Source organism: Coregonus lavaretus (assembly GCF_964263955.1).
Source record: "Coregonus lavaretus genome assembly, chromosome: 12".
In the NCBI taxonomy this organism is placed as follows: Eukaryota; Metazoa; Chordata; class Actinopteri; order Salmoniformes; family Salmonidae; genus Coregonus; species Coregonus lavaretus.
Window position 1 is genome coordinate 1,240,272 of NC_139999.1, and position 17,023 is coordinate 1,257,294.

Consider the following 17,023-nt stretch of genomic DNA (forward strand, 5'->3'; position numbering starts at 1 on the left):
TGCAACCTTTTCAAATCATATTCGCACACGTCATGTAGCCTAGCCCATAGGCCTATATGTTTTGATAAGGTTTGTATCACAACTAAAGTGACCAAATAACTTCTTAAAATGAAGCACACTAATCTGCTTTACAAGGGGTGTAGAGCCTAACTGGCATACAGTACTTAGGCGAGTTTCAAGTTTGTGGAAGAACATTTTCACCATAAAAATGCACCTTTATAATAAATCCTTACATGCATAATCGTATTTGCAGTCACTGAGAATGGTGTTTTCCCGCTAATTGATTGCATTTTGGAACATTCGTGCTTATAGCCTACTGCCATGTGCTGCACCTGTAATGTGAAGAAATAGCCTAATAGTTGGTCAACATTTTAAGCTAAACGTTCTGATCTGTTGCATCAGCCTTATTGCTTTTAAAAGGTTTTTTGATGCAAGTGGTTGCATTAATTTGGGATCTATCTACAATTGTCCCAGAGTATGTTTGGAATATTTATGTATTGCACAGAAGGACAAGTTATCACGGCTCTGGAAAAGACCCAGATGCAGACAGTTCAAATAACGGACATGTATTATTTAAAAGGGGGCAGGCAAAGGACAGGTCAAGGGCAGGCAGAGGTCTTTAGGCCAGGGCAGACTCCGTGAGGTACAGGTCAGTAATCCAGGGCAGACTCCGTAAGGTACAGAGCGGCAGGCAGGCTCAGGGTCAGGGCAGGGAGAAAGATCAAAACCGGGAAACCTAGAAAACAGGGCTCAAGAAACCAGGAGTATGAAAATCAGGCTGGTAGGCTTGACGAGACAAGTCGAACTGGCAACAGACAAACAGAGAACACAGGTATAAATACACTGGGGATAATGGGGAAGATGGGCGACACCTAGAGGGGGTGGAGACAATCATAAAGACAGGTGAAACAGATCAGGGTGTGACACAAGTTGACCAATAGAATAGTTCAACTTTTGTAGTATGGGGGATAGTAGATTGACATAGGCTAGTGCTTTTGCTGTTTGTTAGGCCTACTCATCTTGTTGGCTGACGAAAAGTAACATCTTCAATATTCACCTCGGAATTCGATAAGAAGGACACGCAGTGTAGCCTACTTCGGAGCTAAGATGCCTGTGAGAAGGACGAGATCACATGACAGGCATTGACTAATAAGAATTGAGATATCTGAGCGAGCCATGTGAGTGAGAGGTGCTTCGGAGCGATTGGCAGCTGGGAGAAGGGAATTATCATTATTATATTCAGCCCAAGGGCACAAAGGACACTAAGGACACTAAGGACACTAAGGGCACTAAGGGCACTAAGGACACTAAGGACACTAAGGACACTAAGGACACTAAGGGCACTAAGGGCACTAAGGACACTAAGGACACTAAGGACACTAAGGGCACTAAGGACACTAAGGGCACTAAGGGCACTAAGGACACTAAGGACACTAAGGACACAAAGGACACTAAGGGCACTAAGGGCACTAAGGACACTAAGGACACTAAGGACACTAAGGGCACTAAGGGCACTAAGGACACTAAGGACACTAAGGACACTAAGGACACTAAGGACACTAAGGCCACTAAGGACACTAAGGGCACTAAGGGCACTAAGGACACTAAGGACACTAAGGACACTAAGGCCACTAAGGACACTAAGGACACTAAGGCCACTAAGGACACTAAGGACACTAAGGCCACTAAGGACACTAAGGCCACTAAGGACACTAAGGCCACTAAGGCCACTAAGGACACTAAGGACACTAAGGACACTAAGGGCACTAAGGACACTAAGGACACTAAGGACACTAAGGCCACTAAGGACACTAAGGACACTAAGGACACTAAGGCCACTAAGGACACTAAGGACACTAAGGCCACTAAGGACACTAAGGACACTAAGGACACTAAGGACACTAAGGCTGTAAAATGATGTTTTAGGGGACATAACGGCCTGGTGAGAATATTACCAAGTGCCAAATAGTGAATGAGAGACTGATGAAGTGTGTGCAGCCTGCACAAGAAACACATCAGAGCTCATGCCTTTCAGCAACTTTTATCAAATCATCATTAGAGTTGCATCATGCAGCCTTAGAATGTATTAAAAATCTAAACATATAGCCCAACGTTTGTATCACAACTAAAGTTACATTAATAACTCTAAATTAAGCATTTGGACATGTTTCTTTGTTAACCGCTCAACACAGAATATCTGCATGTGCACCCTCCCTTGTTTCTTTAGACCTGTCTAAAATAAATAATGGATTTATTGTGATGGTGTAGGCTATATTACATGGATTTATTAGAGTTTTAAAATGTAGATGTTCCAAAGGTCAGCATCGGTGGCTTGTAGACTATGCGTGGAAGCCAGGAGATGCTAAAGGTCTTTATGTTCATTAACGGTCAATTACCGTGAGACCGGCAGTGATTTGCTTGATAATCACCGGCTTACAAAATGTCATGACCACCACAGCCCTACACACAAATGACTCAAGAGGGAGCCAGAGATCAATATAGACTAACCAGAAGAAAACAACCTGTTCCTGATCCTCCTCCTCCCGCTGCTGCTGGCTTTCGTTTATGGTGGGAAAATTACAAACTTTGTTATGCACATACAGTGAGGGGGAAAAGTATTTGATCCCCTGTTGATTTTGTACATTTGCCCACTGACAAAGAAATGATCGGTCTATAATTTTAATGGTAGGTTTATTTGAACAGTGAGAGACAGAATAACAACAAAAAAGTCCAGAAAAACGCATGTAAAAAATGTTATAAATTGATTTGCATTTCAATGAGGGAAATAAGTATTTGACCCCCTCTCAATCAGAAAGATTTCTGGCTCCCAGGTGTCTTTTATACAGGTAACGAGCTGAGATTAGGAGCACACTCTTAAAGGGAGTGCTCCTAATCTCAGTTTGTTACCTGTATAAAAGAAACCTGTCCACAGAAGCAATCAATCAATCAGATTGTCAGCGGGTGCTGTAGGTGGGTGTGGTGTGGGAATCAGGCGCAGGACGCAGAAGATAAGTCCAAAATACTTTAGTAATGCACACTCAAAACACGATCCAACAGCCCGGAGGCGAGAAACTGCGCACACAGGCGTAAACAAAAGGGCGCACTAAACATGTGCGAACAATACTCTCCTACACAAAGGAGGCAAGCTACAATAGCGCACTGAAAATAGTAGCGCACCAACACGACAGCGAAAACAATCACACACAACACCTGACAAACACAACGAGAACTTATAGGACACTAATGACGCTAAACGACAACAGGTGTGCATAATCCAGACAAAACCAAACGAACATAGAAACATACAACGGTGGCAGCTAGTATTCCGGAGACGACGAACGCCGAAGCCTGCCCGAGCAAGGAAGAGAGGCAGCCTCGGCCGAAACCGTGACACAGATTCCAAACTCTCCACCATGGCCAAGACCAAAGAGCTCTCCAAGGATGTCAGGGACAAGATTGTAGACCTACAAGGCTGGAATGGGCTACAAGACCATCACCAAGCAGCTTGGTGAGAAGGTGACAACAGTTGGTGCGATTATTCGCAAATGGAAGAAACACAAAAGAACTGTCAATCTCCCTCGGCCTGGGGCTCCATTCAAGATCTCACCTTGTGGAGTTGCAATGATCTTGTTATTTTGTCTCTCACTGTTCAAATAAACCTACCATTAAAATTATAGACTGATCATGTCTTTGTCAGTGGGCAAACGTACAAAATCAGCAGGGGATCAAATACTATTTTCCCTCACTGTATATATATATATATATATATATATATATATATATATATATATATATATATACTACCATTCAAAAGTTTGGCGTCACATTGGCAATTTTTTGGTCCATTAAAATAACATGAAATTGATCAGAAATACAGTGTAGACATTGTTAATGTTGTAAATGGCTATTGTAGCTGGAAACGGCTGATTTTTAATGAAATATCTACATAGGCCCATTATCAGCAACCATCAGTCCTGTGTTCCAATGGCATGTTGTGTTTGCCAATCCAAGTTTATCATTTTAAAAGACCAATTGATCATTTGAAAACCCTTTTGCAATTATGTTAGCACAGCTGAAAACTGTTGTGCTGATTAAAGAAGCAATAAAACTTGCCTTTTTGAGACTAGTTGAGAATCTGGAGCATCAGCAATTGTGGGTTCGATTACAGGCTCAAAATGGCCAGAAACAAATAACTTTCTTCTGAAACTCGTCAGTCTATTCTTGTTCTGAGAAATGAAGGCTATTCCATGCGAGAAATTGCCAAGAAACTGAAGATCTCGTACAACGCTGTGTACTACTCCCTTCACAGAACAGCGCAAACTGACTCTAACCAGAATAGAAAGATGAGTGGGAGGCCCCGGTGCACAACTGAGCAAGCGGACAAATACATTAGAGTGTCTAGTTTTAGAAACAGACGCCTCACAGGTCCTCAACTGGCAGCTTCATTAAATAGTACCCGCAAAACACCAGTCTCAACGTCAACAGTGAAGAGGCGACTCCGGGATGCTGACCTTCTAGGCAGAGTTGCAAAGAAAAAGCCATATCTCAGACTGGCCAATAAAAATAAAAGATTAAGATGGGCAGTCTGAGATATGGCTTTTTCTTTGCAACTCTGTGTAGAAGGTCTGTATCCTGGCGTCGCCTCTTCACTGTTGACGTTGAGACTGGTGTTTTGCGACCAGTCGACTAAATGGGATCAGCCCTAAATATTATGCCTTCTCAGTGCAGTCACTGTATTCATAATATGCAGGAGAACTATCGCCTTATGATCATGGCTGCCGTTTTATGGACTCTTAACCAACCGTGCTATTTTTTGTGTTTTTTTTTCGCATTGTTTGTAACTTATTTTGTACATAATGTTGCTGCTTCCGTCTCTATTGACCGAAAATAGCTTTTGGACATCAGAACAGTGATTACTTACCTTGAACTGGACAAATAATTTTTCTTTAATGAGTCAGAAGAGAGGGATTTGCTCAAGACACCCAACAGGGCCCTCATCCCCGTCATTCACAGTAGAAAGAAAAGGAGATATCGCGGAAGGAGATCGGGGTGCTTGGTAAGGAGTCGGCGACGAGTGGCTAATCTGCCTTTGCCATCAGTACTATTGGCCAACGTACAATCGCTTGATTATAAAGTGGACGAACTACAAGCAAGTATATCTTACCAACAGGACATTAAAAACTGTAATATCATATGTTTCACAGAGTCGTGGCTGAACGATGACATAAATAACATACAGCTGGCGGGTTAAACACTGCACCGGCAGGATAGAACAGCATCCTCCGGTAAGACAAGGGGTGGCGGTCTATGTATATTTGTAAACAACAGCTGGTGCACGATATCTAAGGAAGTCTCGCCTATCTAAGGTTTTGCTCGCCTGAGGTAGAGTATCTCATGATAAGCTGTAGACCACACTATTTACCAAGAGAGTTTTCATCTATATTCTTCGTAGCTGTCTATTTACCACCACAAACCGATGCTGGCACTAAGACCGCACTCAATGAGCTGTATACAGCCGTAAGCAAACAGGAAAACGCTCATCCAGAGGCGGCGCTCCTAGTGGCTGGGGACTTTAATGCAGTGAAACTTAAATCCATTTTACCTCATTTCTACCAGCATGTTAAATGTGCAACCAGAGGGAAAAAAAACTCTAGACCACCTTTACTCCACACACAGATACACGTACAAAGCTCTCCCTCGCCCTCCATTTGACAAATCTGACCATAACTCTATCCTCCTGATTCCTGCTTACAAGCAAAAACTAAAGCAGGAAGCACCAGTGACTCGGTCAATAAAAAAGTGATCAGATGTAGCAGATGCTAAGCTACAGGACTGTTTTGCTAGCACAGACTGGAATATGTTCCGGGATTCTTCCGATGGCATTGAGGAGTACACCACATCAATCAATGGCTTCATCAATAAGTGCATCGATGACATCATCCCCACAGTGACTGTACGTACATACCCCAAACAGAAGCCATGGATTACAGGCAACATCAGCACTGAGCTAAAGGGTAGAGCTGCGGCTTTCAAGGAGCGGGACTCTAACCCGGAAGCTGATAAGAAATCCCGCTATGCCCACCGACGAACCATCAATCAGGCAAAGCGTCAATAAAGGACTAAGATCGAATCGTACTACACATGCTCCGACGCTCGTCGGATGTAGCAGGGCTTGCAAACTATTACAGACTACAAAGGGAAGCATAGCCGCGAGCTGCCCAGTTACACTAGCCAACCAGACAAGCTAAATTACTTCAATACTCGCTTCGAAGCAAGTAACACTGAAACATGCATGAGAGCACCAGCTGTTCCGGATGACTATGTGATCATGCTCTCCGTAGCCAATGTGAGTAAGACCTTTAAACAGGTCAACATTCACAAGGCCACAGGGCCAAACATATTACCAGGACGTGTACTCCGAGCATATGCTGACCAACTGGCAAGTGTCTTCACTGACATTTTCAACCTCTCTGTCACGATCGTCATATGGAACAGACCAAGGCGCAGCGTGATGAACAAACATACTTTAATTAGTTAAAGTTTAAACACAATACAAAACAAGAAACGACTCGTGACGTCCAACGGTATCAGTGACCGAACACGGAACAAAAACCCACAAACACAAAGGGAAAACATACAGTTTAAATATGGCTCCCAATCAGAGACAACCAGCCAACAGCTGACACTCGTTGCCTCTGATTGGGAGTCACTCAGGCAAAACATAGAAATCAACAAACTAGAACCCCCAACATAGAAATAAACCACATAGAATGAACACACCCTGGCTCAACATATGGAGTCCCAGAACCAGGGTGTGACAGTACCCCCCCCCTAAAGGCGCGGACTGCGACCGCGCCTCAAAAAGAGCAAAACAGGGGAGGGCTGGGTGGGCATACCTCCTCGGCGGCGGTTCTGGCTCCGGCCTTGACCACCACCCTCCAATCAACCCCCCATAGCGCCCCTGGTCCAGTCTGGCCCCGCTGGCTGGAGCTGAACTTGACTTAGCAGGAGCGGTTAGCTTCAGCTCCATAGTGGAGCAGTTGACCGGTACCTTCCCAGGCACCGGTGGCCCAGGAACGGGTTGTGCTGGACTGACCACGCGCACCCCTGGCTTGGTGCGTGGAGGAGGAACGGGCCTTACCAGGCTGACGACGCGCACACCTGGCTTGGTGCGTGGAGGAGGAACGGGCCTTACCAGGCTGACGACTCGCACCCCTGGCTTAGTGCGAGTGGCAGGAACAGGCCGGGCCGGGCTGGCGACGCGCAACGTAGACTTGGTGCGAGTGGCAGGAACAGGCCGGGCCGGGCTGGCGACGCGCACCGTATACTTGGTGCGAGTGGCAGGAACAGGCCGGGCCGGGCTGGCGACGCGCACCGTATACTTGGTGCGAGTGGCAGGAACAGGCCGGGCCGGGCTGGCGACGCGCACCGTATACTTGGTGCGAGTGGCAGGAACAGGCCGGGCCAGGCTGGCGACGCGCACCGTATACTTGGTGCGTGGAGCAGGGACAGGCCGGACTGGGCTGGCGACGCACACCGTAGGCTTGGTGCGTAGAGCAGGGACAGGCCGGACTGGGCTGGCGACGCACACCGTAGGCTTGGTGCGTGGAGCAGGGACAGGCCGGACTGGGCTGGCAACGCACACCGTAGGCTTGGTGCGTGGAGCAGGGACAGGCCGGACTGGGCTGGCGACGCACACCGTAGGCTTGGTGCGTGGAGCAGGGACAGGCCGGACTGGGCTGGCGACGCACACCGTAGGCTTGGTGCGTAGAGCAGGGACAGGCCGGACTGGGCTGGCGACGCACACCGTAGGCTTGGTGCGTGGAGCAGGGACAGGCCGGACTGGGCTGGCGACGCACACCGTAGGCTTGGTGCGTGGAGCAGGGACAGGCCGGACTGGGCTGGCGACGCACACCGTAGGCTTGGTGCGTGGAGCAGGGACAGGCCGGACTGGGCTGGCGACGCACACCGTAGGCTTGGTGCGTGGAGCAGGGACAGGCCGGACTGGGCTGGCGACGCACACCGTAGGCTTGGTGCGTGGAGCAGGGACAGGCCGAACCGGGCTGTGGAGACGGATAGGAGACCTGGAGTGAAGAGCGGCCACAACCCGTCCTGGCTGAATGCCTACCCTCACACACTCTGTGTGAGGCATCCGCACAGGACGTACAGGGCGGTGTATCCGTAACCTGGTGGCCTCCAGAATCCGCCCCTTTTTTGCCTCCGTCAGCCCCGTCGTCCATGCCGTGTGCCCCCCCCTAAAAAATTTCTGGGGTTGCCTCTCGACCGCCCGACGACGACCCTGATCACGCCGTTGCTCCTCTCTACGGCGCGCCTCCACCGTCTCTTCTCCCGGCGCTTCCTCCCATGTCCAGCCCAAGAGCTGCCCCTGGACACGCTGCTTGGTCGTTGCATGGTGGGTTTTTCTGTCACGATCGTCATATGGAACAGACCAAGGCGCAGCGTGATGAACAAACATACTTTAATTAGTTAAAGTTTAAACACAATACAAAACAAGAAACGACTCGTGACGTCCAACGGTATCAATGACCGAACACGGAACAAAAACCCACAAACACAAAGGGAAAACATACAGTTTAAATATGGCTCCCAATCAGAGACAACCAGCCAACAGCTGACACTCGTTGCCTCTGATTGGGAGTCACTCAGGCAAAACATAGAAATCAACAAACTAGAACCCCCAACATAGAAATAAACCACATAGAATGAACACACCCTGGCTCAACATATGGAGTCCCAGAACCAGGGTGTGACAGTACCCCCCCCCCTAAAGGCGCGGACTGCGACCGCGCCTCAAAAAGAGCAAAACAGGGGAGGGCTGGGTGGGCATACCTCCTCGGCGGCGGTTCTGGCTCCGGCCTTGACCACCACCCTCCAATCAACCCCCCATAGCGCCCCTGGTCCAGTCTGGCCCCGCTGGCTGGAGCTGAACTTGACTTAGCAGGAGCGGTTAGCTTCAGCTCCATAGTGGAGCAGTTGACCGGTACCTTCCCAGGCACCGGTGGCCCAGGCACGGGTTGTGCTGGACTGACCACGCGCACCCCTGGCTTGGTGCGTGGAGGAGGAACGGGCCTTACCAGGCTGACGACGCGCACCCCTGGCTTGGTGCGTGGAGGAGGAACGGGCCTTACCAGGCTGACGACTCGCACCCCTGGCTTAGTGCGAGTGGCAGGAACAGGCCGGGCCGGGCTGGCGACGCGCAACGTAGACTTGGTGCGAGTGGCAGGAACAGGCCGGGCCGGGCTGGCGACGCGCACCGTATACTTGGTGCGAGTGGCAGGAACAGGCCGGGCCGGGCTGGCGACGCGCACCGTATACTTGGTGCGAGTGGCAGGAACAGGCCGGGCCGGGCTGGCGACGCGCACCGTATACTTGGTGCGAGTGGCAGGAACAGGCCGGGCCAGGCTGGCGACGCGCACCGTATACTTGGTGCGTGGAGCAGGGACAGGCCGGACTGGGCTGGCGACGCACACCGTAGGCTTGGTGCGTAGAGCAGGGACAGGCCGGACTGGGCTGGCGACGCACACCGTAGGCTTGGTGCGTGGAGCAGGGACAGGCCGGACTGGGCTGGCAACGCACACCGTAGGCTTGGTGCGTGGAGCAGGGACAGGCCGGACTGGGCTGGCGACGCACACCGTAGGCTTGGTGCGTGGAGCAGGGACAGGCCGGACTGGGCTGGCAACGCACACCGTAGGCTTGGTGCGTGGAGCAGGGACAGGCCGGACTGGGCTGGCGACGCACACCGTAGGCTTGGTGCGTGGAGCAGGGACAGGCCGGACTGGGCTGGCGACGCACACCGTAGGCTTGGTGCGTAGAGCAGGGACAGGCCGGACTGGGCTGGCGACGCACACCGTAGGCTTGGTGCGTGGAGCAGGGACAGGCCGGACTGGGCTGGCAACGCACACCGTAGGCTTGGTGCGTGGAGCAGGGACAGGCCGGACTGGGCTGGCGACGCACACCGTAGGCTTGGTGCGTGGAGCAGGGACAGGCCGGACTGGGCTGGCGACGCACACCGTAGGCTTGGTGCATGGAGCAGGGACAGGCCGGACTGGGCTGGCGACGCACACCGTAGGCTTGGTGCGTGGAGCAGGGACAGGCCGGACTGGGCTGGCGACGCACACCGTAGGCTTGGTTCGTGGAGCAGGGACAGGCCGGACTGGGCTGGCGACGCACACCGTAGGCTTGGTGCGTGGAGCAGGGACAGGCCGAACCGGGCTGTGGAGACGGATAGGAGACCTGGAGTGAAGAGCGGCCACAACCCGTCCTGGCTGAATGCCTACCCTCACACACTCTGTGTGAGGCATCCGCACAGGACGTACAGGGCGGTGTATCCGTAACCTGGTGGCCTCCAGAATCCGCCCCTTTTTTGCCTCCGTCAGCCCCGTCGTCCATGCCGTGTGCCCCCCCCTAAAAAAATTCTGGGGTTGCCTCTCGACCGCCCGACGACGACCCTGATCACGCCGTTGCTCCTCTCTACGGCGCGCCTCCACCGTCTCTTCTCCCGGCGCTTCCTCCCATGTCCAGCCCAAGAGCTGCCCCTGGACACGCTGCTTGGTCGTTGCATGGTGGGTTTTTCTGTCACGATCGTCATATGGAACAGACCAAGGCGCAGCGTGATGAACAAACATACTTTAATTAGTTAAAGTTTAAACACAATACAAAACAAGAAACGACTCGTGACGTCCAACGGTATCAATGACCGAACACGGAACAAAAACCCACAAACACAAAGGGAAAACATACAGTTTAAATATGGCTCCCAATCAGAGACAACCAGCCAACAGCTGACACTCGTTGCCTCTGATTGGGAGTCACTCAGGCAAAACATAGAAATCAACAAACTAGAACCCCCAACATAGAAATAAACCACATAGAATGAACACACCCTGGCTCAACATATGGAGTCCCAGAACCAGGGTGTGACACTCTCCCTGTCTGAGTCTGTAATACCAACATATTTCAAGCAGACCACCATAGTCCCTGTGCCCAAGAACACTAAGGTAACCTGCCTAAATCACTACCGACCCGTAGCACTCACATCTGTTGCCATGAAGTGCTTTGAAAGGCTGGTCATGGCTCACATCAACACCATTATCCCAGAAACCCTAGACACATTCCAATTTGCATACCGCCCCAACAAATCCACAGATGATGCAATCGCTATTGCTCTCACACTGCCCTTTCCCATCTGGACAAAAGGAACACCTATGTGAGAATGCTATTCATTGACTACAGCTCAGCGTTCAACACCATAGTGCCCTCAAAGCTCATCACTAAGATAAGGACCCTGGGATTAAACACCTCCCTCTGCAACTGGATCCTGGACTTCCTGACGGGCCACCCCCAGGTGGTAAGGGTAGGTAACAACACGTCCGCCACGCTGATCCTCAACACTGGGGCCCCTCAGGGGTGCGTGCTCAGTCCCCTCCTGTACTCCCTGTTCACTCATGACTGCATTGCCAGGCACGACTCCAACACCATCATTAAGTTTGCCAATGACAGAACAGTGGTAGGCCTGATCACCGACAACGACGAGACAGCCTGTACGGAGGAGGTCAGTGACCTGGCCGTGTGGTGCCAGGACAACAACCTCTCCCTGAACGTGATCAAGACAAAGGAGATGATTGTGGATTACAGGAAAAAGAAGAGGACCAAGCACGCCCCCATTCTCATCGACGGGGCTGTAGTGGAGCAGGTTGAGAGCTTCAAGCTCCAACAAACTAACATGGTCCAAGCACACCAAGACAGTCGTGAAGAGGGCACGACAAAACCTATTCCCCCTAAAGATTTGGCATGGTTCCTCAGATCCTCAAAAGGTTCTACAGCTGCACCATCGAGAGCATCCTGACTGGTTGCATCACCACCTGGTATGGCAACTGCTTGGCCTCCGACCGTAAGGCATTACAGAGGGTAGTGTGTACGGCCCAGTACATCACTGGGGCCAAGCTTCCTGCCATTCAGGACCTCTATACCAGGCGGTGTCAGAGGAAGGCCTCAAAATTGTCAAAGACTCCAGCCACCCTAGTCATAGACTGTTCTCTCTGCTACCACACGGCAAGCGGTACCGGAGTGCCAAGTCTAGGTCCAAAAGGCTTCTTAACAGCTTCTACCCCCAAGCCATAAAACTCCTGAACATCTAATCAAATGGCTACCCAGACTATTTGCATTGCCCCCCCCCCCCCCCCCCACACACACACCCCTCTTTTATGCTGCTGCTACTCTCTGTTTATTATCAATGCATAGTCACTTTACCTCTACCCACATGTACATATTACCTCAATTACCTTGACTAACCGGTGCCCCTGCACATTGACTCGGTACCGGTACCCCCTGTATATAGCCTCGCTATTGTTATTTTTACTGCTGCTCATTAATTATTATTATCTGTGATCAATATGGGGAACCATACCATGGTCAGTAAGCACCGGTAGTAGTGTTAATCCCCCCTGCACAGTCCCAAAAATACTGTTTTTGTCTTTTAAGGTTCTAGTCATGAAATCTATGCAGCCTACTCAATCACTTTTTATAGCTACTGTTTACAGGCCTCCTGGGCCGTATACAGAGTTCCTCACTGAGTTCCCTGAATTCCTATCGGACCTTGTAGTCATGGCATATTACATTTTTTGGTGACTTCAGTGTTCACATGGAGAAGTCTATAGACGCCATCATTGGGTTTTGTCCAACATGTCTCGGGACCTATGCGGGGGTAACTTTGGACGATGCCACAGTGTCGCCCACCTCTCCCCCTCCGTTGCAGTCTCCTCTCCAGTATCTATGCTGTAATAGTCTATGTGCCGGGGAGCTAGAATGAAATGTGCTGCGTTGTTTATAGAACTGTCAAAAGCTTTTGATTCTGTTGATCATGTTATTTTATTTAATAAGTTGTCATCAATAGACCTGATCTCTGACGCCTGTTCATGGTTTCATGATAATCTTAGTGACAGAACTCAGGCCATCGTGATTGATGGGGTTAAGTCTGAATTTCTTGCAGTACATAAAGATGTTCCGCAGGGGGTGATTCTAGGACCTGGTCTTTTCACTATTTTTTATAAATGCTATTGGTCAATCTGTTAAAATGTCATCTACAGTGCCCTCTACAATTATTGGCACCCCTGTTTAAGATGTGGTCGAGGACTTCCAAAAATGCTCCTTTTTTTTAAAACAACATAGAACCCAAATGCAAAAAAAGAGAAAAATCCAACCTTTTATTTAAGTACATTACTTTGGTGTAAAAAAAAAAAATCACACATCTAGAAAAAGAAAAACTTGAAATCATGTGTCCCACAATTATTGGCACCCCTGATGTTAATACTTTGTACAACCCCCTTTTGCCAACAAGACAGCACTTAATCTCCTCCTATAACATTTCACAAGATTGGAGAACACAGAGAGAGGGATCTTTGACCATTCTTCTTTGCACAATCTTTCTAGATCATCCAGTGTCCTGGGTCCTCTCTTATGCACTCTCCTCTTTAGCTCACCCCACAGGTTTTCGATTGGGTTGAGGTCTGGGGACTGAGATGGCCATGGGAGGACCTTGAGTTTGTGACTGCTGAACCATTTTTGTGTAGATTTTGCCACATGTTTTGGATCATTATCCTGCTGAAAGACCCAATGACGACCCATCTTCAGCTTTCTGGCAGAGGCCATCAGGTTTTTATTTAAAATGTCCTGGTAGTTCAAAGCGTTCATAATGCCATGCACCCTAACAAGGTTCCCAGGGCCTTTGGAAGAGAAACAGGCCCACAGCATCACAGATCCTCCACCATACTTCACGGTGGGCATGAGGTGCTTTTCGGCATACTCATCTTTTGTTTTACGCCAGACCCACTTAGAGTGTTTGTTGCCAAAAAGCTCAATCTTAGTCTCATCTGACCAAAGCACACGATCCCAGTTGAAGTCCCAGTGCCGCTTAGCAAACTCCAGACGTTTACGTTTGTGAGTGTTAGTGAGAAAAGGCTTTTTCCTTGCATGCCTCCCAAACAGCTTGTTGGCATGTAGAGAGCGTCTGATGGTTGTTTTGGAGACTTTGTGACCCCAAGATGCCACTCTTTGATGCAATTCTGTGACAGTGAGCTTAGGACTTTTTTTTACTTCTCTTACCATCCTCCTCACTGTGCGTTGTGGCAAGATAAACTTGGGATCTCTTCCAGCCTTGTTTGTCACTGTTCCAGTTGTTTTAAACTTCTTAATGATTCCTCTGACTGTAGATACGGGCAAGTTAAGGCGAGTGGCTATTTTCTTGTAGCCATTGCCTGACTTATGAAGGTCGACACAAATCTGCCTTACTTGAATGGTGTGTTCTCTTGTCTTTGCCATGTTGACAAATGGGTAAGAGAATTAGGCCTCTGTGTCACGTCATATTTATACCCCAGGGAAACAGGAAGTCATGAATTACTAATTAAAAGTTCCTAGATACCCTGACCAACTTTAGCAACTACAGAAAAATATATATTTTTTAAAAAATCAATTAAAATTTTCAGCTGAATTGTTAGGGGTGCCAATAATTGTGCGACACATGATTTCAAGTTTATTTTTTTCTAAATGTGTGATTTTTTTTTTTTACCACCAAAGTAATGTACTTAAATAAAAGGTAAGATTTTTCTCTTTTTTTGCATTAGGGTTCTATGTTGTTTAAAAAAAAAAGGAGAATTTTTGGAAGTCCTCGACCACATCTTAAACAGGGGTGCCAATAATAGTGGAGGGCACTGTATATGCAGATGATACTATTATGTACGCAATTGCCCCGACTGCTGACCTGGCTGTGACAAGGCTACAGTCCCATTTTGCAGTTGTGCAGGAAGCCCTTAATGATTTAAAACTGGTACTTAATACGGTCAAAACTAAATGCATGTTGTTTTCAAGTTCTGGTCAGATTGTCTCAGATGGATTACATCTTCACTCATCAGATGGTTCTATAATCGAATGAGTCACTGCATACAAATACCTTGATATTTAGATTGACAATGATTTAATGTTTAAAAAGCATACGAATTAGCTTGTTAAGAAGCTAAGATTTAAAAATGGGCTTTATTTACATAAACAGATCTTGTCTCTCTCTAGTCTCTCTCACTCCTTTAGAGTTTCTAGGGTCTGTTAACTCTGGAGACTCCTTTAGTGTTCCCAGGGTTGGTTAACTCTGGAGACTCCTTTAGTGTTCCCAGGGTTGGTTAACTCTGGAGACTCCTTTAGTGTTCCCAGGGTTGGTTAACTCTAGAGACTCCTTTAGTGTTCCCAGGGTTGGTTAACTCTGGAGACTCCTTTAGTGTTCCCAGGGTTGGTTAACTCTGGAGACTCCTTTAGTGTTCACAGGGTTGGTTAACTCTGGAGACTCCTTTAGTGTTCCCAGGGTCGGATAACTCTGGAGACTCTTTTAGTGTTCCCACGGTTGGTTAACTCTGGAGACTCCTTTAGTGTTCCCAGGGTTGGTTAACTCTGGAGACTCCTTTAGTGTTCCCAGGGTTGGTTAACTCTGGAGACTCCTTTAGTGTTCCCAGGGTTGGTTAACTCTGGAGACTCCTTTAGTGTTCACAGGGTTGGTTAACTCTGGAGACTCCTTTAGTGTTCCCAGGGTTGGTTAACTCTAGAGACTCCTTTAGTGTTCCCAGGGTCGGAAAACTCTGGAGACTCCTTTAGTGTTCCCAGGGTTGGTTAACTCTGGAGACTCCTTTAGTGTTCCCAGGGTTGGTTAAATCTGGAGACTCCTTTAGTGTTCCCAGGGTCGGTTAACTCTAGAGACTCCTTTAGTGTTCCCAGGGTTGGTTAACTCTGGAGACTCCTTTAGTGTTCCCAGGGTTGGTTAACTCTGGAGACTCCTTTAGTGTTCACAGGGTTGGTTAACTCTGGAGACTCCTTTAGTGTTCCCAGGGTCGGATAACTCTGGAGACTCCTTTAGTGTTCACAGGGTTGGTTAACTCTGGAGACTCCTTTAGTGTTCCCAGGGTTGGTTAACTCTAGAGACTCCTTTAGTGTTCCCAGGGTTGGTTAACTCTGGAGACTCCTTTAGTGTTCCCAGGGTTGGTTAACTCTGGAGACTCCTTTAGTGTTCCCAGGGTTGGTTAACTCTGGAGACTCCTTTAGTGTTCCCAGGGTTGGTTAACTCTAGAGACTCCTTTAGTGTTCCCAGGGTTGGTTAACTCTGGAGACTCCTTTAGTGTTCACAGGGTTGGTTAACTCTGGAGACTCCTTTAGTGTTCCCAGGGTTGGTTAACTCTGGAGACTCCTTTGGTGTTCACATGGTTGGTTAACTCTGGAGACTCCTTTAGTGTTCCCAGGGTCGGTTAACTCTAGAGACTCCTTTAGTGTTCCCAGGGTTGGTTAACTCTAGAGACTCCTTTAGTGTTCCCAGGGTCGGAAAACTCTGGAGACTCCTTTAGTGTTCCCAGGGTTGGTTAACTCTAGAGACTCCTTTAGTGTTCCCAGGGTCGGAAAACTCTGGAGACTCCTTTAGTGTTCCCAGGGTTGGTTAACTCTAGAGACTCCTTTAGTGTTCCCAGGGTTGGTTAACTCTGGAGACTCCTTTAGTGTTCCCAGGGTTGGTTAACTCTGGAGACTCCTTTAGTGTTCCCAGGGTTGGTTAACTCTGGAGACTCCTTTAGTGTTCCCAGGGTTGGTTAACTCTGGAGACTCCTTTAGTGTTCCCAGGGTTGGTTAACTCTGGAGACTCCTTTAGTGTTCCCAGGGTTGGTTAACTCTGGAGACTCCTTTAGTGTTCACAGGGTTGGTTAACTCTGGAGACTCCTTTAGTGTTCCCAGGGTCGGATAACTCTGGAGACTCTTTTAGTGTTCCCACGGTTGGTTAACTCTGGAGACTCCTTTAGTGTTCCCAGGGTTGGTTAACTCTGGAGACTCCTTTAGTGTTCCCAGGGTTGGTTAACTCTGGAGACTCCTTTAGTGTTCCCAGGGTTGGTTAACTCTGGAGACTCCTTTAGTGTTCACAGGGTTGGTTAACTCTGGAGACTCCTTTAGTGTTCCCAGGGTTGGTTAACTCTAGAAATTCCTTTAG

At 48.7% G+C, this 17,023-nt stretch overlaps 1 protein-coding gene across 1 annotated transcript in view; it reads right to left on the minus strand.

Moving 5' to 3' along the window:
• Positions 1–3,197: 3,197 nt before the first annotated feature.
• The window catches only part of phactr3b (phosphatase and actin regulator 3b), a gene marked incomplete at both ends in the record, with an annotated part of 153,400 nt that continues 139,574 nt past the window's right edge, over positions 3,198–17,023 (minus strand). Inside the window, one exon of the mRNA XM_084172964.1 lies at positions 3,198–3,210. Within this exon, the coding sequence (XP_084029090.1) occupies positions 3,198–3,210 (13 nt within the window). The remainder of the gene's footprint in view (positions 3,211–17,023) is intronic.